At 32.7% G+C, this 23,792-nt stretch overlaps 1 protein-coding gene across 3 annotated transcripts in view; it reads left to right on the top strand.

The window, feature by feature from the left end:
• The window catches only part of LOC143079343 (electroneutral sodium bicarbonate exchanger 1-like), a 50,609-nt gene that overhangs the window by 8,042 nt on the left and 18,775 nt on the right, over positions 1–23,792 (top strand). The window contains exons 1-4 of one of the 3 annotated variants that reach the window (XM_076254599.1): positions 8,450–8,654; positions 13,485–13,578; positions 22,134–22,263; positions 22,821–22,981. In XM_076254599.1, the coding sequence (XP_076110714.1) occupies positions 13,518–13,578; positions 22,134–22,263; positions 22,821–22,981 (352 nt within the window). In that variant the 5' untranslated portion in view covers positions 8,450–8,654; positions 13,485–13,517. Of the gene's footprint in view, positions 1–8,449; positions 8,655–13,484; positions 13,579–22,133; positions 22,264–22,820; positions 22,982–23,792 lie in introns of those variants that run through there. The other 2 variants (XM_076254602.1, XM_076254600.1) reach the window with 2 other exon arrangements.

Genomic DNA, 23,792 nt, shown 5'->3' with positions numbered 1-23,792 from the left:
GACACTAAGCTTGCTTAGTGGAATAAATGAATTAATGTTGGAGTGTAGAAAAAAATACAAAATAAAAATAGATGAAACAAAAATTAAAGTAAGTTTCAAACTAAACGTTAAGTGTCACTGATATATTTCTGAACAGATTTAAAAATAGCAATATTCATATCATATGAAAATAATCTGTTTCCAAAAAGTAGTAATTCAATATTTATGTCAACATTATCAACAATGGAGTAAATGGAATCAAGAAGGATCTGTCTTACATCATTATACTTAGGGCAAATAAAAAAGAAATGTTGGTTATCCTCAACAGGTTGGTTACAGTTTGTGCAAAAAGTGTTCTCGGATAAGAACTGATTAAACAAATGAGATTTAAGGTTGCTAGCATTATTTCTGAGTTGACAATGACTTATATTTAGTTTCCTTATCCCATAGTTGAAAGGTTTAAATATATCATCAGTCCTATAAAACTTATCTAGTCCACTTCTAAATATACCCAAACTTGGTGATTTTTGTAAACTCGAAGGAAGACTATTCCAAAGTCTTATAGTGGAAGGAATGAAACTATTAAAATAAGAGCTAGTTCTAGCAAGAGGCGGGTGAAAAGTGTTATTTTCATTCCTCAAAGTATAAGGGGTTTGTCTGGGAAGATATGGCTGAACTAACTCATATAAGTATGCAGGTGTCATCCCATTTAATATTTTGTAGAATAGTATAAGCTTATGTTTATTACGTCTATTCTCCAGAGTTTCTAAACCTAATTCAATATAAAGTTTTTGTCTGGAGGAATTTCGTCGTAATCCTGTAATAATTCTAGCAGCTTCTATCTGAATATTTTCAAGAAGCTCAGTCTCATGCTGGGAGCAATTGCCCCAAATAACATCACCATATTCTAATATAGGTCTAATAAAAGCATAATAAATACGTATAAGTGAACTCCTATCTAATAAGTGTTTAACTTGACGAAGCACAGAAAGACGAGAGCATGCTTTTTTATAAATAATATCAATATGCGTGTGCCATGAAGCTGATGACTGAAATGTTATCCCAAGATGACAGTGAATATTTATTTTCTCAACCTCTTCACCATTTATCCCAAAAAATACAGGTGGATGCTCCCTTTCCCTTCTAGTAAATACAATATTTTTAGTTTTCTTAGAATTAAATTGAACAGCCCATGATTTTGCCCAATTTGAGATAACATCCAAGTCATCAGTCAAAGAAGCAGCCGCTACAGCATGATCATCATCTACTATGACAAATAAAGAGGTGTCATCTGCAAAAAGTCTAATATCATTAGCAATGTCATTTACTATATCATTTATATAAATAAGAAACAGAAAGGGTCCCAAAACTGATCCCTGGGGGACACCTGCATGTATACTTCTTAGAGTTGACGAAAAGCCTTCTGAAACTACCCTTTGTTGACGATCCGAAAGATAACTTTCTATCCAAGATAAAAGCTGGTCATTTAAGCCAGATTGTTTAAGTTTAAATAAAAGTCCTTTATGCCAAACTTTATCGAAAGCTCTAGATACATCACAAAATACAAACCTTACATCCCTAAATGTGAGTTAAATGATGTTTTAACATTATATATGCATACAATTACGCCTATATGCATAAGTAGTCGTTTTAAGGAAGTTCGCTGCTCAGTTTCAAAATAAATAGCTTTCCATAAAACTAGTATATATTAATAGGATATTGATTGAGGAATAAAAAAAGCAAAAAAATAAAGGGGTCAATGTGCTTGTTTTCGAGATATTAGCCATTGAAATTTTGGCGGGAAAATGTTCTCTCTTGATTTTTCATAGCTCTATTATTGACCAGTTAAAGTTCTCAAAAACTATTAAAAAATAAATAAAATTTTATAGGACTTTTTACAAATGACTTATAATTATACATGTTAAAGATTTATAAAAAGAAAATTGGGTTCCATTGGCAATTTTTTAAAGGCATTCTAATGGATAAAACCAGAGAACTTCGAAAATATGACAAAAATTCAAAAATATGACAAGCCAACATCCTTAAACGTGCATACAACTTCATTGAATAAATTAAGCTACGTAATTTTGTTTTCTATAAATTCGGTTTGAAAAATCATGGATGAATGAGAATGAAATTGAAAGCTGTTTGCAAAAACAAAGGGAATCTGCATACTGAAAATATTATATTGCTGAAATAAAATATGAAATTCAATGCTTGAATGTTTGAATTGTTTTACACTTGTCATTCTGAGACCCTTTATATAACTTGCTAATTGGGGTGAGCTAACTTAAAGGTACTGTGACCTGTAATTGTTTAATTTTACTCATTGTTACTTAGATGGAGTGTTATCTCTTTGGCACTCATACCACATCTCCTTATTTCTACTTAAATGAGAGGGCATATAAAAATACTATAAAACTAAAAAGATACATAGGAATAATGTGATCTTCCTTGAATGCGCGTCTCCATGTCAAAGAAAAATAGTGTTTTTTAAGGCAGCAACCATTTGATTTTCGGGGGCGGGGGGCTATAGATTTTTTTGGAAAAAAAGTTTGTTTCCAGTTTTGGGAGAAAAAAATAATTTGTCTCTGATCCTGAGAAAAAAAAATTGTTTGTTTCACCCTCAGCTGCCACTATATGTAATGCTAAATTGAAAGAAAAAAATTGTTTTCGACTTCTCGATTGTTTTTGGCTGAAAAACAAAGTTTTTGTCTAGAAAAAAAAACCATAGACCCCCCCCCCCCCAGAAAATCAAATGGTTGCAGCCTAAATGGTCGAACAAATTTAAAACAAACAACCACCATGAGCTTCAAGAATTAGAACAAAAACATGGGTAAAACAAGTTTTGTAAGTACTCAATTTCTCTATTATCTCTAACATTACTATATTCGAGTTCAGTCACAAGTAAAGTGTATACCAACTGTTCGTTAACCCAAATAAAAGCTTGGATTTTAAAAAGCATTTTACAGGTTTAAGTTTTAAAATGACATACAACAGCAGCAAATGTATATGCCTAGTCATGCTTTTTAAAAGTTATCATTTCATATGGCAATGCCACCTTTACTTAGGTAGCTACAATTTGATTTATATAGGGGGCTTGGATGATATTTTTTAAGGCAGGACAGGAGTTTTGAGTGTAAAAAATGGAGGGTTGACAATTTACGTAAAAAAAAGTCAAAATAAACTTATCTAAACAAGAGGCTCTCAAAAGCCTGAATCGCTCACCTGTACTCAGAGGAGAAGATTTTTAAATGTTAGAAAACTTGATGAACAAATTGTATAAAATTTTCTTTAAAGACTATTGTTAAAGGTCAATTGACAATTATGGTCTTATTAACTTTTTTATAGATCTTACTTTGCTGAACATTATTTAACTGAACTTTTACAGTTTATATCTATCTATAATAATACTCAAGATAATTACAAAAAACTGCAAAATTCCAATGAAACTACCAGTTTAGTGGCAGCAACCCAACGATGGGTTATTTGATTCGTCTGAAAACTTCAGGGCTGATGGATATTGACCAATTGAACAATTTTACCCCCATGTCAGATTTGCTCTAAATGCTTAAGTTTTTGAGATATAAGCCAAAAACTGCATTTGACCCATATGTTCTATTTTTAGCCATGGCGGCCATGTTTGTCGATGGATCAACAAATGTGATACAATTTATAAACTAGATACTACCAAGGAACAAGGAACATTGAGGAAAAGTTTGAAGGTATTTGGCCCAGTAGTTTCAGAGGAGAAGATTTTTAAATAGTTTACGACGACAGACGACGACGGACGCCAAGTAATGGAATAAGCTCACATTGGGCCCTTCGAGTCCCAGTGAGCTAAAAAGCAATGGTACCTCCCTTTTCCAACAAAGATATGATACATGACAGTACATGCCTACATGTTGACACTGACCTACTAAATTATTTATTTTGATAAATGATAGATAAACGGTGTTATGTAACATGTACATGTATGACAATTGTTAATGGGGGTCCTTTCCGTACAGCTTTATATCTATACAATAATACAATACCTTCAAACTATTGATAAATTGTTGAGGGTATTATGAAAGGGCATTTTGGTATACGTGTTACCGTATGTTTCAGTGTACGTAAATAACACCGTTTCGTTTAAATCGTATTTCTCGTCGTTTAATTATGAAATTTTACGAAAAGATCAAGGTTGTACTTGTGTAAATATTTTACTATTGTGTAACATTTATACGTGACACTTTAATAAAATAAATTTATCTTTATCTCATCAGGAGGAAATATATCCAAAATAGTAAATTCAAAGATTCAAAATATATTGTAAAAGAAAAACGTGACAAAAGGATTTTTCCTATATAATCAAAACAAAAATGATAAAGACACAATGTCATGTCAAGCAAGATGTGCTCGCCTTTCCGGAGCACATGATGTCGACTCTTTCCCTGTTTTTTTTCCTGGACTTCGCATTGCTCAGTCTTTGGTTTTCTACGTTGCGTTTTGTATACCGTTGATTCTTTTTGTTTACCATTGCATTGTCAGTTTGTTTTAGGAATTTTTTGTTTTAATGTCCCTTTGTTATTTTCGCAGTCTCTTTTCTATGTCCTAGCCAACCATATTGGTTGTTATCAAGTTTAAAGTCAACTCTGCATACCTTTACATAAATCGGTTAAGGTCACGATGATAAATCTGCGAGGTAAAAATCATAAGTGAAGTTTCCAATCAACACACTTATATTGATTTAGTAAGTATTCGACCAAACATTACCTTTTTATACTTTCACGTATATTTGTGTTAGAGGTCGTATATGTTTTGTTCCGTAGTCAAAATTCTAAGGACATTTGTATGAACAACAAATTAATCTAGTTTGATCTATGAGTACTTCAGAAATTTCTCAAAATAAATTCTCTTTTCTAGAATATCACTTTTGAACGAAATGAGTATGTGAAGTAAACATACCATCGGTAGATAGAACAATATTGTGGATTAAAGAACATTTGCTAATATAAAATGAACTTTGTACGAAAGGTGGAATGGTATTTTAAGTAGTATTTACTTTCCGGGAACTAGGTTACTCAACCCTACCTTGGTCAATATATTTGAACACTTTGATTGAAAAACAAAATACAGCAACTACTGTACATATTTTACCAAGCTGGGGGATGAATCACACTTATAAAATTATACAGGTGAAAATTAATTTATTAGGTTTTTTTAATATTGTATTTGCTGCATGATTGCAAGTCGCAAAAATCTGGTAGACTAGGTTTTTAATGATATTAGAAAAAGAAGACGGTCACCATACATATTCACATTTATTTACCAGAAAGAAGCTATCAATTAAAAAAAATGTATCTTTATGGCAAAGGAATTAATACCGTTCCCCTAAAAATGCTAAAAACAGATCGATTAAATAAACGTCTTTTGACCTTTAATGATTTTTTTATTATTATTATTATTATTATTTTATTTGTTTATACATTTTTTAGATGGGAGGTTGCTATTTCATTAAAATGAATAGAAATATACATTTTTGTTTTTTGTACCTATCAAAATTCAACATATTCGAATTTTTGTCATCATAGATACATGTATTTGTAACATAAGATTGATATATCATCAAAAGTAGTCTAAGGTCAAGTTTGTATGATCGAGTATCCTTTAGGATGAACATTGTTTTCACTAACTGTTTTCATATATATAAAACACGGTTTCGGTATGTACCTTTGTTTGTTATAGAATCATTTTGTATATACATGTATTTCAAATGATTCAATCATCGTGCTTTTAATTGAATATCTAATACAGATAGATGATGTGTGTCTGTGATAACCGATAACATTATCAACCAATATTGCATCATTTTATTGTTACAAGGACGATCAGACATTTTTTAGCCAAGGTGAAAATAAATGTGCGGCTGAAATAGTGCAATATCGTAAAAAGGTTAGGAAATGTTTATAAACAAAAACCGTTAAAGCAAGTTTAAGTCCTTTTTTGTTCGACTGTATGCCATCTTTGAAATTCTTAATTGTTGCTAAATAAACAATAACTTGTATAAAAAGTGTACGAGTTTACAAAACAATGACAAATACTAAAACTTGACATTTCACGTGGCTGTATTACGAATACAGGTCATAAGTATGTATGGTACTTACACTTAGATTCAGCCAATAAAAGCACAGAAATTGTTGTTTCGAGCACGCATTTGGCACTCCAAAGACTGACTAAAGTTTTATGACCGAGATTCGTGGTCATGTGCATCGAAATAATTGTTTATGTATTTAAACCATCATGAGTCTTAGGGTTTCAAAAACCTTCTTTATATACTTTGTTCTTAAAATTATAATATATAAAAGTAGGTGATAAGTACAATTTGGAGCAGATACAGAGACTTAGGGATTGGCTGGAGGCAATAACAGTAATCAAAAGTTGAAGAAATACTGACATCACTATAACAAACCAACCAAAAACTAAAAAAAGACGAACAGAAAAAAAACAGTCTATTAAGCAGACAAAACTAAAGACTGTACACCACACCTCACTCACAAAAAACTGGGGTATAAGTCCCTTCTCCACTAATAATAATACATATTTGAGTCCGTATAGTATACAATTATAGACATATATATCACCCGCCTTGCTGCTTCAGATACAATTTGTTTTGAAGTTGAAATATTTAGATATAGATTGAACTATTTGAATGTAAAGCTCGTGCAGTGTTCAATGGGTATTATGTTCATCAAACAAACATGAAAGCATCAAGTAAGTATGGAACGCCATAGCTGTCTTCCGTTGTTCATATTTAGTATATGCTGTGATCATTTAATTATTTTCAGCGTTTTTTTTTTCTCGATTATGAGTGCCCTTTTCATTATGTTCAGTAGCATAACAATTATGTTGAGCAGTAACATCATAATGATCAGTAGAATAATTATTATATTGTGCAGATCTGGTATTATATTTAGCACTCTAATCAATATACTTAGCAGTTTTTGGCTTTATGTTCAGTAGGTAAATTATTCTATTGAGTAGATTTGTCTTTATATTCAGTACTTTTGAAAATATCTTGTCAACATATTTTTATATTATGTAGATTACTCATTATGTTGACTACAGAAACCGAAATATCAGAGGTCAAACACACTTTATAATCAGTACTGTTATCATTATGTTGAGTGAAATAAATATAATGCTCTGTAGACTGATCATTATGTTCTGTAAAATAAATATTATGTTCTGTACTAAAAAAGTTTATGATCAGTGGTCAAAATGTTTTATGTTTGGTTCAAAAAAATATTATACTAGGTGGTTATAAATCAATTATATTCAGTGCTTTTTTCATTATGTGGTGGTGGTAGACTTCCGAAAATAACCGAAAACATAAGAAGCCGGACAATTTTTTCGGGTTTATTTTCATACTGTCAACATGTCGTCTGATTATAAAGTGTGTTTTACCACTGAATATTTCAACATAATGATAAAAATCCTAAACTGCTAAGAATATTGATTAAAGTGCTGAATATAATACCAGATCTGCACAATATAAGGATTATTCTACTGATCATTATGAGAAAAAAACGCTGAAAATAATTAAATGATCACAGCATGTACTAAATATGAACAACGGAAGACAGCTATGGCGTTCCATAAGTAAGAATGCTGTAAATTTGTAATCCCATGATTTTAATTCAATTTTAAGTTTGTTCTATAATAATTAGAATACTTCATTGATATTTGAAATAATCATGAAATATAGATAAAGGGTTTGCCCATATCAATATAATCGGTAAAACAAATTAGATATACAAGCAGTCAAATTGATATTTGTCTCGGTATTTTGTTGATAACTTTGTATAACGTGATACTATTCACACAGATCTTGTCAAAGTATCAGTTAAATCGTTTGACGTATACTCGAATATATGATTAAAATCTGTAATCATGTTTGGAATTTTAAAACAAGTAGAGGTAATCTTGCCTTAAAAAAGTTTAAATTGATAAAAGAAAAGTCACTTCTTGAAAATTATCAAAGTTGATCCCAGATTATTTGTAAAAAAAAACTGCTCTCCCGAAATCTGAAGAACAACTAGTTTACCTACCCGCCATAAATATCAAAACCAACTACACAATAAAGAGCATTCCACTTTCCTGAATAAATATACATTTGTTCGTTGTAAATATGAAAAAAATTGAGGGACTATAATACAATTGGATTCAAATCATATCATTAAAAATACGTACACTGCCGCAAATTTGAATGGATATGCTATATTTTTTTTATTTATTTGTCATAATTTGTCTATTAAAACTTTGTTAACAACCTGCTAGACATTATAACATTGTTTTGTATTTGGAAAAAAAGTTCACTATCAACAAACTTTTTTTTATAAATACCCCTATCATTTGTTATCGGTGTGTATTGCCCTCCCTATCAGGAATGTGGAAGATAACAGTATAAAAGACACAACGTTTACCATAATTTACCTTAAATGTATTCAGATACGGTCACATTTAGATATTAAAAGCATTTCGGTGAAAAATCGCGTTTCCAGAATTTTTTTATATCACATATGTTATTTAAGAAAACGGAGACATATTCGGACAACAGTGTAATTAGCAACTTTAAATCGGCATTAAATTACCTAAAATTATCTGGAAACCGATTCTACTTGTTGCGCAAGGTGAGTAAAAGCTGCTAATTACTATAGAGCCTCCTAATAGGGATTTTGATTATGTGATTACTTTGCCGCTTTTATTGTGATTATTTGATTACCAGACCAAATATTTTTAATTATTTGATAATCCAGGACTGTATTTTTTTATTATTTGATTATCGTGTTTTAAAATAATATTTTGTGATCATATTGGCAAAACATTTGTGAATATGTGGTTAATTAGACACTCCATGAGGGCCTCACTATACCTGGATACCTCTTGAAGTTTTTATCTTTTGCTTTATACTATTAAGCTTCATCACAATTGTACCCTACACTTTAAATAAAAGTTATCTCAAATTGGAATATATAAATGCTTGTGTTCTGTTCTCATTGTTCTTTTACCTTTGTATGTATAATATTGATTATGTTAGTATTTAAAACTGACGCAAGTTAAAACTGTTACAAAAAAATCGAATCAATATAAGTGTATGCATGCTATTTGCATAGTACAACTCTTAATCATATCAGCAAACTGTAGTACAAATAATGTGTACTCAAATAAACTTTTTCTTATTATTTGTACTTGTACAAATTATATGTCCTATCATCCCGCTTCAATGTTGTGCATGCAGAATTGGGAATATTTCTTTTTTCAAGACAGCTAATTTTGGGGGGTCCTCTTCGCTATCTGCGTTTAAACTATGTGGATTTCTTTGAAAATCAAAATTAATTATTTCGATTTAAACAACTAAATATGCAAGTGTCTGATGAAAATTGCAGGACATTCGTAATGAATTAAAGTAATAGTAATTATAAACGTTTATACACATTTGCAAAACAGCCAATATATCTTGCGAAGCAATTTAAAATGAATATAAAAGAGGGACGAAAGATACCAAAGGGACAGTCAAACTCATAAATCTAAAACAAACTGACAACGCCATGGCTAAAAATGAAAAGACAAACAAACAACAGCACACATGACACAACATAGAAAACTAAAGAATAAACAACACGAACCCCACCAAAAAACTAGGGATGATCTCAGGTGCTCCGGAAGGGTAAACAGATCCTGCTCTACATGTGGCACCCGTCGTGTTGCTTACGTGATAACAAATCCGGTAAATAGTCTAATTCGGTAGGTCACATTCATGAAAGGGAAGGGGATTGTAGTTACGACGTGAGGAACATATCCGATATCATTTGTGAAACGGTTATTCCATTACGGTCAACCAACTCGTGATGGCGTCCCTAAAATTTACGAAGGGATGATTTCAACTTCACCATTTGGAACTCTTGGTTTAATAGCTTCCTTGTGAGCAGCAACCCTCTATCAAGAAAATCATGATAGGAAATGCAAGCACGGGAATATCGTTTCAATTGGGAGATATATACCCCGTATGCAGGTGCTGCTGGAATGTTGCTACTTAGAAATGGAAAGTTCACAATTGGACAGCTGAAATCATCTCTTTTCTCGTAAAGTTTCGTTTTCACCCGACCCTCATTGTCAATTTCTAGATGTAAGTCAAGATATGAGACCGACTTAACTGTAGTATCCTTTATCTCTAGCTCGATTGGATAGATGCGTTCCACATAGTCACCAAATTTTGAATTATTTAGTGAAAGAACATCATCTATATAGCGAAACGTAAAGTTAAAGGATATTGCTAACTTCTTATCTTTCTTCCTAAGAAGTTCCTGCATGAAGTCAGCCTCAAAATAATAAAGAAACAAGTCGTCAAGTAGAGGGGCACAGTTTGTTCCCATTGGAATGCCGACAGTCTGTTGAAGAACACGTTCTCCGAACGTAACAAATATGTTGTCAATCAAGAAATCAAGCATCTTGATAATATCAGTTTCACAGAATTTTTTGTTCGAATCACAGTGATCCTTTACAGAGTAGGATTTATCCCTCCCTAAGACAAGATACTTGTATCTACGTTGGCCATTCTTTTTTACGAACCATAGCAATACCAACTTTTTCAATTTGTCTTTTAGTTTGGAATGTGGAATACTTGTGTAAAGAGTAGAAAAATCAAATGTTTTAACACTATAATTTGCCAAAAACAGGATGCAACATATGACTGGCGTAAGAAAAAAAAAGAATGAAAATTTTAAGAAACTAAATCACTTGAACTTAAGGGTACCTTTTGCTGACATATACTGCCTTTCATATTTTAATTCGATACATATTTGACAAGGATTTTCTTGCTATAATGAAAAACAACATAGACTCGAGAACACTTATGATGATAGCATGGTGCTGCTTCAAAAAGGTTTCACATTCTGGATATTAATAATTTTCTTATTGAATCCAATTGCTGGATTTTTGTAATTGTATACTATTGTATGCAAGTGTACACAAGCAAGCAATACGTCATCTATGGATATTTGTGGCATTGACAATCGTGCCACATCTAATTTTTATACCTACACATAATATCATTATTGTTTGACGATCAACCCCATATAAAAGAAAAAGTGGTATGATTTATCTGTATTAGGGCTAATTTGCTCATATCATTTAATAATTGATTTTTCAATATATTTGCAGCGGTCTTATTTATCATGTATACTGAAAAGCTGCGTGTATTTAAACATTTAAATTCGGTAGTATATGAGTGCTATTGAGTTTACACGTACCGATGTTTATAAAATTGGCAGTCTTTAGGGTAATACAAAACATATTAATCAATCCGTTACGTGTATTTCTTGTCACTAGTAATGACTTTATCAATGCATTTCAACGGAATATATAAGTTCACCCCGTCTTAAAATGTTATTCAATTTGATCAATCTTTGGTTTTCTTTGAAGGGGGTCATAATGTCTTTCTCCGACTTCTAAAACTTCTTCGACTTTTTGTTGGAGGAGCGAATACAGCATGCTTTTCTAATTAGTCTTGATAAGTCTCAACTAAACATATTCGATGCAGTCTGGTCTATTCTATAAAATAAAACAGCCACATTTATGTAAAAATATATATACTGAAACATGTTAATAAACGCTGAACCTTAAAAAAAGAAGAACAGATTAAAGCCAAACAAACATTTAGCTTTGCTATTATCTGTTGCTGCCGTTAACATATATAGTTAACATATCGTTTGCCGTGAAATACGCCATCTTCTGTGATTTCAAGATATAATAAAATAACATTACCAATTGAAGAAAAATTTTACTCTGTATAATTGTCTATATTTTTTAAAAACAAATACAGTGATGAAAATAAATTAACTAGATGTGTCAAAGCGACACGAATGTCCCCGTCTCAAAAAGTTGAAAAATCTGCATTGTCAATAACACATGTGGACACAAACATGATGGTAGTCTCACATATCAAAAATCAGCTCAAAATCCGGAGGCAGATAGAAAAAAGTCTGTATAAAATTTTCAAAGTTGTAAACCCTTAATTTTTACAAAAATTAGCAGGGTGGAACGAAACTTAAACTTGATCTGTTACTCATTGTGAGTAACTCACATACCAAAAATCAGCCCAATACCTGAAAGCGTTTAGAAAAAAAAGTCTGTATAATTGTCATTTTCAACAACTTATCAAAGTCCATAGCCCATAATTTCGGCAAAAATTAGCAGAGCGGAATGAAACTTAAACTTTATCTGTAACTCATCATGGTTGACTCGCATACCAATCTCTAAAAAAGAGTTTAGAAAAAGTCTGTATAACTGTGATTTTCAACAATTTATCAAAGTCCAAAGCCCTTAATTTCAGCAAAAATTAGCAGAGCGGAACGAAACTTAAACTTGATCTGTAACTCATCATAGTTAACATACATACCAAAAATCAGCCTAATATCTGAAGGCGTTTAGACAAAAAGTCCGTAGAACTATGATTTTCAACAATTTATCAAAGTCCAAAACCCGTAATTTTGGCAAAAATTAGCTGAGCGGAACGAAACTTAAACTTGATCTGTAACTCATCATGGTTAACTCACATACCAAAAATCAGCCCAATATATGAAGGCATTTCTTCGTTGCGGGGCCATAACAATGTGAGCATACATGTTTCCTTCCGGTACAGTCGATGTAGATACATGTATCACTCCGGCAGCAAGAAGGTAAACATATCGTTGGAAGATACAAGTGTGGGGGCATGACGTCATGACGTCTTGATTTACCTCTATTTTTGTAAACTTTGGAGAAAACTGAAAACTGTATTGTATTTTAAGCTTGAACTTCGTAAATCATAGATTTTACTGTCCCAAATTGTATTAGTAATATCTAGCGACGCGTATCGGAGCCAGGAAACGGATATTTGCGACAGTAAAATCAAGTTTTACAAAAGCCAAGATTAAAATACAAAACAGTGATCTCCATAATCATGCCACAAATCAAAATAAATATTTTGGCTTAAATTCCATAAATGAAAAAAGTCCGCGAACTTGTTGCATCGTCTTTGGTACCGTAACAATGCGACGTCATATGTATACTCCCGATGTCAAACATAAGCACTACACCGAGAGGACTCAGGTATTTATAGTTTTCGTTCGCCTCTCAACGGTTTCAATATTGAAAAAGGATGATTTTGAAGCCCAAAACGCGGACTTCTTGTTCATCTTTTAAGAAATTGAATACCAAAAAAAATATCGGAATTCAAAATGGCCGCTTTCTTAGTTACGCACTAGTAAAACGTGGTATCTAACCCTTTAAAAAATTGTCAACGTCCAATGAAATAGTCCTTACAAGCGAATTGCATTTATTAGAATTGCCGTTTCCTTGTTCAGACAATATAATATCAAAGCTATGTTATAAGACCACTGTGCAAACCACATTTTCTTATCTTTATATTGTTCAGAAATGGAGATGAGTCAAACTTCAAGTTCTTTCTTGTTTTGTTTCAGAAAGAAGACTGTACAACCTAAACAAATATCAAAATGAATGGCATGAATGGGTCATACGAAGTGAAAAATGGAGAACAAATAAGTCACAGAAAACGTAAGTTCATATTGTTTACACCATTCAAAACAAATTCACCTAAGAGTAAAACAATATTAACAAAAGAAAATTATATATTAACCCGTTTTCAGAAATCGCCGCACAAGGATGGTGGATAGTTGTTTCATTGGCAATCATACCACATCTCTTCATTTTATCCCCCCTTTTTTTTTTGTCTCCCTCATTTTAAACTGGTATTCATGTACATTATCATGGAACAGTCATCTATGGAAACTTTTACAGTTGCATTGAATTGCCGCCATTTGCAAATATGGAACTTTTTTGCTATAGATATAATAGGAAGATGTGGTGTGAGTGCCAATGAGACAACTCTCCATCCAAATAACAATTTATAAAAGTAAACCATTATAGGTCAATGTACGGCCTTCAACACGGAGCCTTGGCTCACATAGAACAACAAGCTATAAAGGGCCACAAAATTACTAGTGTAAAACCATTCAAACGGGAAAACCAACTGTCTAATCTATATAAAAAACGAGAAACGAGAAACACGTGTAAATGACATAAACAAACGACAACTACTGTACATCAGATTCCTGACTTAGGACAGGTACAAACATTTTTTCTGAAACAATACCATAACATCACAACATAGAAAAACACACGATAAAATATCAATTGGCAGGCTTAACTCAATCAAAAACGTAAATTAACACACTAGGAACGAATAAATTTGATTCATGTTTATTTTTAGCTCACCTGGCCCACAGGGCCAAGTGAGTTTTTCTCATCACTTGGCGTCCGTCGTCCGTCGTCGTTAACTTTTACAAAAATCTTCTCCTCTGAAACTACTGGGTCAAATTAAACCAAACTTGGCCACAATCATCATTGGGGTATCTAGTTTTAAGAATGTGTCCGGAGACCCGGCCAACCAACCAAGATGGCCGCCATGGCTAAAAATAGAACATAGGGGTAAAATGCAGTTTTTGGCTTATAACTCAAAATCAAAGCATTTAGAGCAAATCTGACAGGGGTAAAATTGTTTATCAGGTCAGGATCTATCTGCCCTCAAATTTTCAGATGAATCGGACAACCCGTTGATGGGTTGCTGCCCCTTAATTGGTAATTTTAAGGAAATTTTGCTGTTTTTGGTTATTATCTTCAATATTATTAAAGATAGAGATAAACTGTAAACAGCAATAATGTTCAGCAAAGTTAGATTTACAAATAAGTCAAATGACCGAAATGGTCAGTTGACCCCTTTAGGAGTTATTGCCCTTTATAGTCAATTTTTAACCATTTTTCGTAAATCTTAGTAATCTTTTACAAAAATCTTCTCCTCTGAAACTACTGGGCCAAATTAATCCAAACTTGGCCACAATCATCTTTAGGGTATCTTGTTTAAAAAATGTGTCCGGTGACCCGGCCAACCAACCAAGATGGCCGCCACGGCTAAACATAGAACATAGGGGTAAAATGCAGTTTTTGGCTTATAACTCAAAAACCAAAGCATTTAGAGCAAATTTGGCGAGGTGAAATTGTTTACAAGGTTAAGATCTATCTGCCCTCAAATTTTCAGATGAATCGGACAACCCGTTGTTGGGTTGCTGCCCCTGAATTGGTAATTTAAAGGAAATTCTGCCGTTTTTTGTTATTATTTTGAATATTATTATAGCTAGAGATAAACTGTAAACAGCAATAATGACCTAAAAATAAGTCAACATGACCAAAATGGTCAATTGACCCCTTAAGGAGTTATTGCCTTTAATAGTCAATTTTTCACAATTTTCATAAAATTTTAAATTTTCACTAACATTTTCCACTAAAACTACTGGGCCAAGTTTATTATAGACAGAGATAATTGTAAGCAGCAAGAATATTTAGTAAAGTAAGATCTACAAACACATCACCATCACCAAACACAATTTTGTCATTTGTCCTTTGTTTAATATTCACATAGACCAAGGTGAGCGACACAGGCTCTTTAGAGCCTCTAGTTAATAATTGCTCAAGTAGTTATAACTTTGCAAAAAAAAAAATGAGCGGGCTACATATGCAGTGAACCTATATTTCGAATATAATTTCATCTGTAGTCATATTTGAAGAGCCCAAGGACTTTGCTCCCAATTGCTCCCAAAGCAACACAACACCGACAAACAAATTATTTGTGTTTGCACTGACGTAATTAGTTCGATCATAAGATTTTTATTTGCTTACATCTTGAAAAATAAGAAATCGTTCGTCCTTGACCTTTGACTTTGAATTGACGGAAATTGTACTGTACGACAGGATAACAAAGATGGTGCTGATGAAATGCTGTTGTCTGTTATATGGTCGGGTTCTTGTCTCTTTTTCCATTCTCAATTTCATTCGACTGGTTTAAAAACAAGAGGCTCTCAAGAGCCTGAATCGCTCACCTGGTAAACAATGCCTTATTGAACATATTGAACCATGCCAGGCAAACATGTACAGCTAACAATTCTTCAATATTACAAATATATATGACTTACTGTTTATAAATAAAGAAAATGAGACCAAAACACAAACACTTAAAACTTAGCAATGGACTGTGAAAATGAGGTCAAGTTCAAATAAAACCTGCGTAACCGACATATAGATCATAAAATATTTTCATACACCAAATATAGTTGACCTAATGCATAAAGTATTAAAAAAATAGACCAAAACTAAAAAAGTTAACTTTGACCACTGAATTATGAAAATGAGGTCAAGGTTAGATGACACCTGTCAGCTAGACATGTACACCTTACAATCATTCTATACACCAATTTTAGAAGACCTATTGCATATAGTATAAGAAAAACAGACCAAAACACAAAAACTTACCCCTATGTTCTATTTAAAGTAAGGGCGGCCATGTTTTTTGACGGATCAAAAATCGAAGCACACACTTTGTGCAGGATAATCTAAGGAACTATCATGCTAAGTTTCATCCAAATCCATTCAGTAGTTTCAGAGGAGAAGATTTTTTAAAGTTAGCAAATATGATGAACAAATTGTGAAAAATTGTCATTAAAGGACATTTACCCCTTAAGGGGTCAATTGACAATTTTGGTCATATTAACCTATTTGTAGATCTTACTTTGCTGATCATTTTTGCTGTTTACAGTTTATCTTCATCTATAATAATATTCAAGATAATGACCAAAAACTGCAAAATTTCCTTAAAATTACAAATTAAGTGGCAGCAACCCAACAATGGTTTGTTTGATTCGTCTGAAAATTTCAGGGCTGATAGATCTTGACCTAATGAACATTTTTACCCCATGTCAGATTTGCTCTAAATGCTTTCGTTTTTGATATATAAGCCAAAAACTGCATTTGACCCCTATGTTCTATTTAAAGTAAGGGCGGCCATGTTTTTTAACGGATCAAAAATCGAAGCACACACTTTGTGCAGGATAATCTAAGGAACTATCATGCTAAGTTTCATCCAAATCCATTCAGTAGTTTCAGAGGAGAAGATTTTTTAAAGTTAGCAAATATGATGAACAAATTGTGAAAAATTGTCATTAAAGGACATTTACCCCTTAAGGGGTCAATTGACAATTTTGGTCATATTAACCTATTTGTAGATCTTACTTTGCTGTTTACAGTTTATCTTCATCTATAATAATATTCAAGATAATGACCAAAAACTGCAAAATTTCCTTAAAATTACAAATTAAGTGGCAGCAACCCAACAATGGTTTGTTTGATTCATCTGAAAATTTCTGGGCTGATGGATCTTGACCTAATGAACATTTTTACCCCCATGTTAGATTTGCTCTAAATGCTTCCGTTTTTGAGATATAAGCCAAAAACTGCATTTGACCCCTATGTTCTATTTAAGTAACGGCGGCCATGTTTTTTGACGGATCAAAAATCGAAGCACACACTTTGTGCAGGATAATCTAAGGAACAATCATTTTAAGTTTCATTCAAATCCATTCAGTAGTTTCAGAGGAGAAGATGTTTGAAAAATTGTTAACGACGACAGACGACGACGACGACGACGACGGACGCCAAGTGATGAGAAAAGCTCACATGGCCTTTTAGGCCAGGTGAGCTAAAAAACACTGTTTAATGTCGATGCATACAAGATCGTACAAAAGAAATTAAAAGAAATAAAATTATAATGTCACTCTACAGTGAGTTAATAATCTTACTCTTGAGAAATGTAAATTGACCGACATTATTGGTCTTAATCTTAAACTAATATCACCAATGGTGTGTGAGTAAACTTAAGTTATTTGATAAATGAACTTCGTGATATACAAATATAGATAGATGGATAGGTTCAAGGCCGCAATGAAGGTCTATACAGGTGTTATATAATGGTGATAAAGTTGTTCTATTTTAAAACTACATGGCAAACATATGGGATAAAGAACACATAGTTACAAGACAAAATTTTAAACGATAACAAATACACAAAATTTGTATTAATGTGTCTTTAATAAGTTTTCATACAAAGGTTTCTGTCATACTTTTTCAGAAGACTGGCATATTTTTTTGATGAATTGGCATAAATAATAACAGGTCAAGTTCAGGTTATGTCAAGTCGGAACATTAAGGCGCATTTAATTGAACAATTTTGAAATTAAGCGAAGTTTCACTCCTAACTACAGAAAAATCTTTCTCAAGATATAGATTTTTAAATTGTTGTATATTGGATAAAAGTGACTTGAAAATGATTTAAATGTCTCTAGTCATAATTGATTGCTGTCTTAACAATATTAGAAGCTACAAGTTCAAGGTTTCTGTCGGGCTCTGACACTTGGCCCGAGAACACAGTTATTTGGTAGTGCATTTCTTTTAGACAATAAATTCAAATTAAAAAAATCGCACCTGCTCTTTCTTAAAAAGATTTTTACAGTGTAGTGTACTACCAGTGAGACAAATAATATCAAAATTATAGAAACTTCTACCAGCTCTAACTCAAAATATTGACAATTCTGTGTTAAGGGGGTGTAAAATTCAGTTTGACAGCTTCAGACGTGATAAAATTTGACCTTTTTGAACTGGACCAAATCACTACTTAACATAAAGATTCAGCCCCCAAATTTTTTTTATCATGTAAATACATCCCCCTACTTAATATTTCATGCATTTAATATCAAGAAATAAATTGGGAAAGTGTATCAAATAAAACATACAATTTACACACTGTTTACACTGGGGACTATATTCGTCCTTGGACCACTTACCTGACCTTTGCTCGTATGATATACGGAAGGCCAATAATGCTGTTATAGTATCCTTTATAAAGCTGCAAAATTCTTTTATCCGTTTGATTCGATCGTCACTGATGAGTCTTTTGTAGACGAAACGAGTGTCTGGCGCAAATTTTAAATTTCAATCCTGGTATATATGATGAGTTTATTTATCATTATATTAAAGGCAGTTTTTTTTTATATAATGTGGTACTTTTCCTTTTGGACAGCGACGTGAACACAAAAAAGTGTGTCTACAGATATACTAGTATACAATCTTTGACAAAAGAAAGGATGTCTGTAATAATAGATTGATTCGAATTTGAATTACTGTCTGTTAGGCATAATTTGACTACTTGCCCTACATCGATGTGTTTATCTTGCAAGTTTATGGATCAAGGTCAGATTTGTTGGGTAATCAATTGATAATCACTTGTTTATATCTGAAACCGAGATTTAACGCACTTTTACATCACAGCTACATACTTACGTGTTGTCAAACACACAACTATGACTGGGCTAGAGTACATTGACATGGGCTGTTGATGTTTCATTAATTCAAAGCCTCTTATTCTAATTTTCAGTAACATTAGGTTAAATATACATAAGTTGACCTTGAGTTTTATAATCATTTTTTTTATTTATAATTTTCCATATATGTCAAAGTCATCGACTTTGCAAACTGTTGATTTTGTACGTTAATTGACAGTAACCTTGTATATTTTGTTTTGTTTTACCACAACTTGATCGGTATCGCTAGACTGTCATTCACGATGGTATCAACAATTTAACAGTCTACTTCGGTATGGTATTTTTCAACGATCTATGACCTATTTGTGTAGAGGCAAACATACAAACCACTTCAGTGCTTAATATACTCTTCAACGATAAAGCAAACATCACTCCAAACAGATGTTTGGCGGAATCGTTATATTAGGTCACACAAAATAATAGTTTAAACGAACTTGTTTGTTAACACATTTCAAACACATGTCACATAGAACTTTTTTGTTAGCTCACACCATACAGAGGTTCAGAAGGTCTTTTGTGTTAGCTCACACCATACAAAGGTTCATAAGAACCTTTTTATTACCTAACACTATACAGCGGTGTTTTTCTTTAGCTCATCTTATACAGAGGCTCAGAAAAACCTTTCTGAACCTTCTGTTGGCTCACATCATACCGAAGATTAGAAGGACCTTTTTGTTAGCTCACATCATACCGAGGTTCAAAAGAGCCATTTGTAAGCTCAAATCATACAGAAGTTTAGAAGAACCTTTACATTAGCACATACCATTCATGGTTCAAAAGAACCTTTCTTGACCTTTTTATTAGTTCACACCATACAGAGGTTCAGAAGAACCTTTTTGTTAGATCACAGCATACAGAGGTTCAGAAGAACCATCTTGTTAGATCACACCATACAGAGGTTCAGAAGAACCATCTTGTTAGCTCACACCATACAGAGGTTCAGAAGAACCATCTTGTTAGCTCACACTATACAGAGGTTCAGAAGAACCATCTTGTTAGCTCACACCATACAGAAGTTCGGAAGAACCATTTTGTTAGCTCACACCATACAGAGGTGCAGAAGAAACGATTCGTTAGCTCACACCATTAGGGTGTTAACAGTGGCGGATCCAGCCATTTAAAAAAGGGGAACCCCCCCCTCCCCTGGATCCGCCAATGTGTTAAGAAGAACCTATATGTTATCTCACGCCATACAGAGATGCAAAGGGGTCTTACACAATTGAGCGCTAAAGACAACATTAACAAGTGCAAAAAGTAAAATCACAAACATACTGAACTCCGAGGAAAATTAAATCGGAAAGTACCTAATCAAACGAGAAAACACATCAATCGAATGGACAACAACTGTCATATTTCTGACTTGGTACGGGCATTTTCAAATGTAGAAAATGGTGGATTGAACCTGGTTCAAAAACTTCGAAAGAATATGATAAAACGATAAAACGTTAAGAACCCAATACTAGTTTGACTCTTAATTGTAAGAATCCACTTTTTATCAAAGACAGAATTGCCTAGAAGTCTCCAATTTTCCGAATGCTTAGCATTAAGATTTAATTATACCTGAACAAATAATCACGACAATGAAATGATCTAAACTAAGACTGAAGTGTTTATATGATTAAATTTTGCTCAAACAGAAATATTGAAACATCTGTTGATGGAAAACTTAAAGTATTTAACATCAATGGTTGATACAGTTTAACTCTCTAAACTACATATCTGTGAAATTTTGTAGCTTTAATGTAGTCCAAATTATAATGACGCCTTGAAACGCTATAAATTAAGGAAGGCGTCACAGAATGAACTAGTTTTAATTCTATATTCATGGTATTCAAAGATTGTCCGTATAGGAATGCGAGTTTTGGTTGTTACTTAAAATTTCATTGACCTCATTCTGTATACAATTCAGGTCATGGGATTTTTTTTATCATTGAAAACAAATCCACAATCGATGTACGGTAACTCTTACGTAAGAGTTGTCAAGATAAACATGTGACGTGTTACATATTTAAAACCTTTTATCTTATATTGTCAGTAGATGATCTGTTCCATCATAACATAGATCAATGTCTCAGAGGATTAGTTTATATCTAGCAACTTAAAAATGTGGTTGTAAACTGGGTCTCTTTAATAGTGATTTAACCCCTTAATTTGTTTAAATGATGTTGGCATTTCTTTTTTGCTTTAATTTTCAGTACTGTTAAAAATACTTTTTATTTTATTTGTTGATGTATTTACTGTTTCAGGTTTTAGTAGATAAGACTTTTCATTTGTTAAGAAAACCGAAATATGCTGTGTGGCCTGTTGTATGTCTTTTCATCGTTTTCTTTTGACAATGGAATAATCTGTTCTTCTTGGTTTTCTTTTGGCCATGGTATTGTATGTGTATTTTTTCGACGTTTTTACAATGATTATGTGTGGTTATTTCAACGTTTTGTTGCATTATATTATCTGGTTTTTTTCAATGATGTTGTTTTTTTTTCGACGTTTTTTTTTCAATGGTTGTGTCTGCTGTTTTTTGTCCTTTTTTACAATGGTTTTGTCTGTTTTTTTATCCGTCATTTTTTTACAATGGTTTTGTCTGGGTTTTTTTCCGTCATTTTTTACAATGGTATTGTGTGGGTTTTGTTTCGTCAATTACTACAATGGTTTTGTCTGGGTTTTTTTTTTTCGTAATTTTTTACAATGATTTTGTCCGTTTTTCTTCGACTTGTTTTTTGATAGCTCCTTTCTACCTTCTTCACTTATCTAATAGCAAAAATATGCAATATTAATTCCAATCTGCTCCAGCAGTATGGCAATTATATACAAATGTTAAACAATGTAAATGTTTTTTCTTTTCTTCAGGTAGTCTAGCAGTTACCGAGTTTATCCAGGGTCTACTTACAAAAAATGATGACGAAACACACGTTGTTTTCTGTCAGTTAGACACTTTAACAAAAAAAGACGAAGAAGTTATTTGGCGAGAATCTGCCAGGTATTACATAAAATAAAGGAATAACACTAAAAAAAAATTAACTTAACTAATAGAACCACCCCCGTCGCATAAATCTAGTACAAAAAATAGTACAAAAATATTGCCTATGTTCAATTTCTATACACTTGCATTTTACATGGATAAAATACCATGATACACCAATTTGACATATATGTGAAGGCTGTAAAGAATAACTTGCTTTCAATCTAAGCCTGTTACCGCTACAGTGCGTGCTCCAGATATGAAGCCTGTTACCGCTACAGTGCGTGCTCCAGCTATGAAGCCTGTTACCGCTACAGTGCGTGCTCCAGCTATGACCATTTTCTGGAAAATTATTTTGCGATGATTAGACTTAAGTTGAAAAGGTTTTTTATTACTTGGTCGATGATATATAAATATATATATATTTACACAAACTTCGCTCTAACAGGATTCCTTGAATTGTTCGTTTAAGGTTACACTAATTTTATAACACATGCTGCTAGGATATCGGTTTTAATTAGAGGAAAGTCCTAGTAATTTTGTTTTGTATTCTATTTATGTATTTGCTATTTCAGATGGGTAAAATACGAAGAGGATGTCGAGGAGAATGGCAAACGTTGGTCGAAACCACACGTGGCTTCTGTAACACTACATAATGTATTGGAGTTAAGAACACAAATGTTCGGAGGAGCCTTGGTACTAGATGCAGATGTCACAAACATTCCTCAGTTAGCTGGTAAGACGTTACATAAATGTTTACAATGATACATAGCACTGAACTATTGCACATGCTGAGATAACATCTGAGAATCATATGAAGGAGCGCTGGTTGTTCTGACAGTGTAATCTTTTGATTAAACTTATCGAGTGAGTAAGAATGTGATACGTTGGTTGATACAGTCCAGCGTTATTGGTTTTGTCAGGTTTTAATGACTTCCAGCTTTTTGTACTTACTCTAAAGTTCGGGTTCTTTTTTTGTTAATATATTTTTATGAGCTTCAATTTCACTATGGATCTTAGATTTAAAATCAGAACGGACGTTCTTGCTTATTGAAACATTAAACCCAATTAAAGGACACCCCACATCAAGAGTTTTATTGTAAATTACGAATAGACTATGGATACTTGCACAAATGTATTTTGTCTAAGTTCTCCAATCATTCTGGACGATCTATAGTTATATATCAAGCCCAAACAAAAGGACGCCGCTCAGCAACAGTTGTTCATGGATTGTTTTAGTGCACAAAGTTCGCATACTTCCAAATATGAATTGAATTCAGTGTTCCTCCCGAAAAAAATCTTTTGTATCGATGATTGGTAAATGTTCTCGTTTATTTTATAGATTATTAAAACAATTAGCCGGTTTCAACTTCCTCAAGCAAATTTTACCTTAGATGGGTTTGGCAATTATTTGTATATTCCTTTTTGTCATATCGCTGTTTAATTGTTTCGGTTCTTTTACATCATTGACTTTCAAAGTTAGGTTTTGAGTGCTCCTGATAAACACAGATAACCGCGTCGGACGCATGAAAGTTATAAAGTTTCGT

The sequence above is a fragment of the Mytilus galloprovincialis genome, chromosome 6 (assembly GCF_965363235.1).
Source record: "Mytilus galloprovincialis chromosome 6, xbMytGall1.hap1.1, whole genome shotgun sequence".
Taxonomy (NCBI): domain Eukaryota; kingdom Metazoa; phylum Mollusca; class Bivalvia; order Mytilida; family Mytilidae; genus Mytilus; species Mytilus galloprovincialis.
The sequence above is the reverse complement of the archived record's forward strand: the minus strand, read 5'-3'. Positions and strand labels throughout refer to the sequence as shown.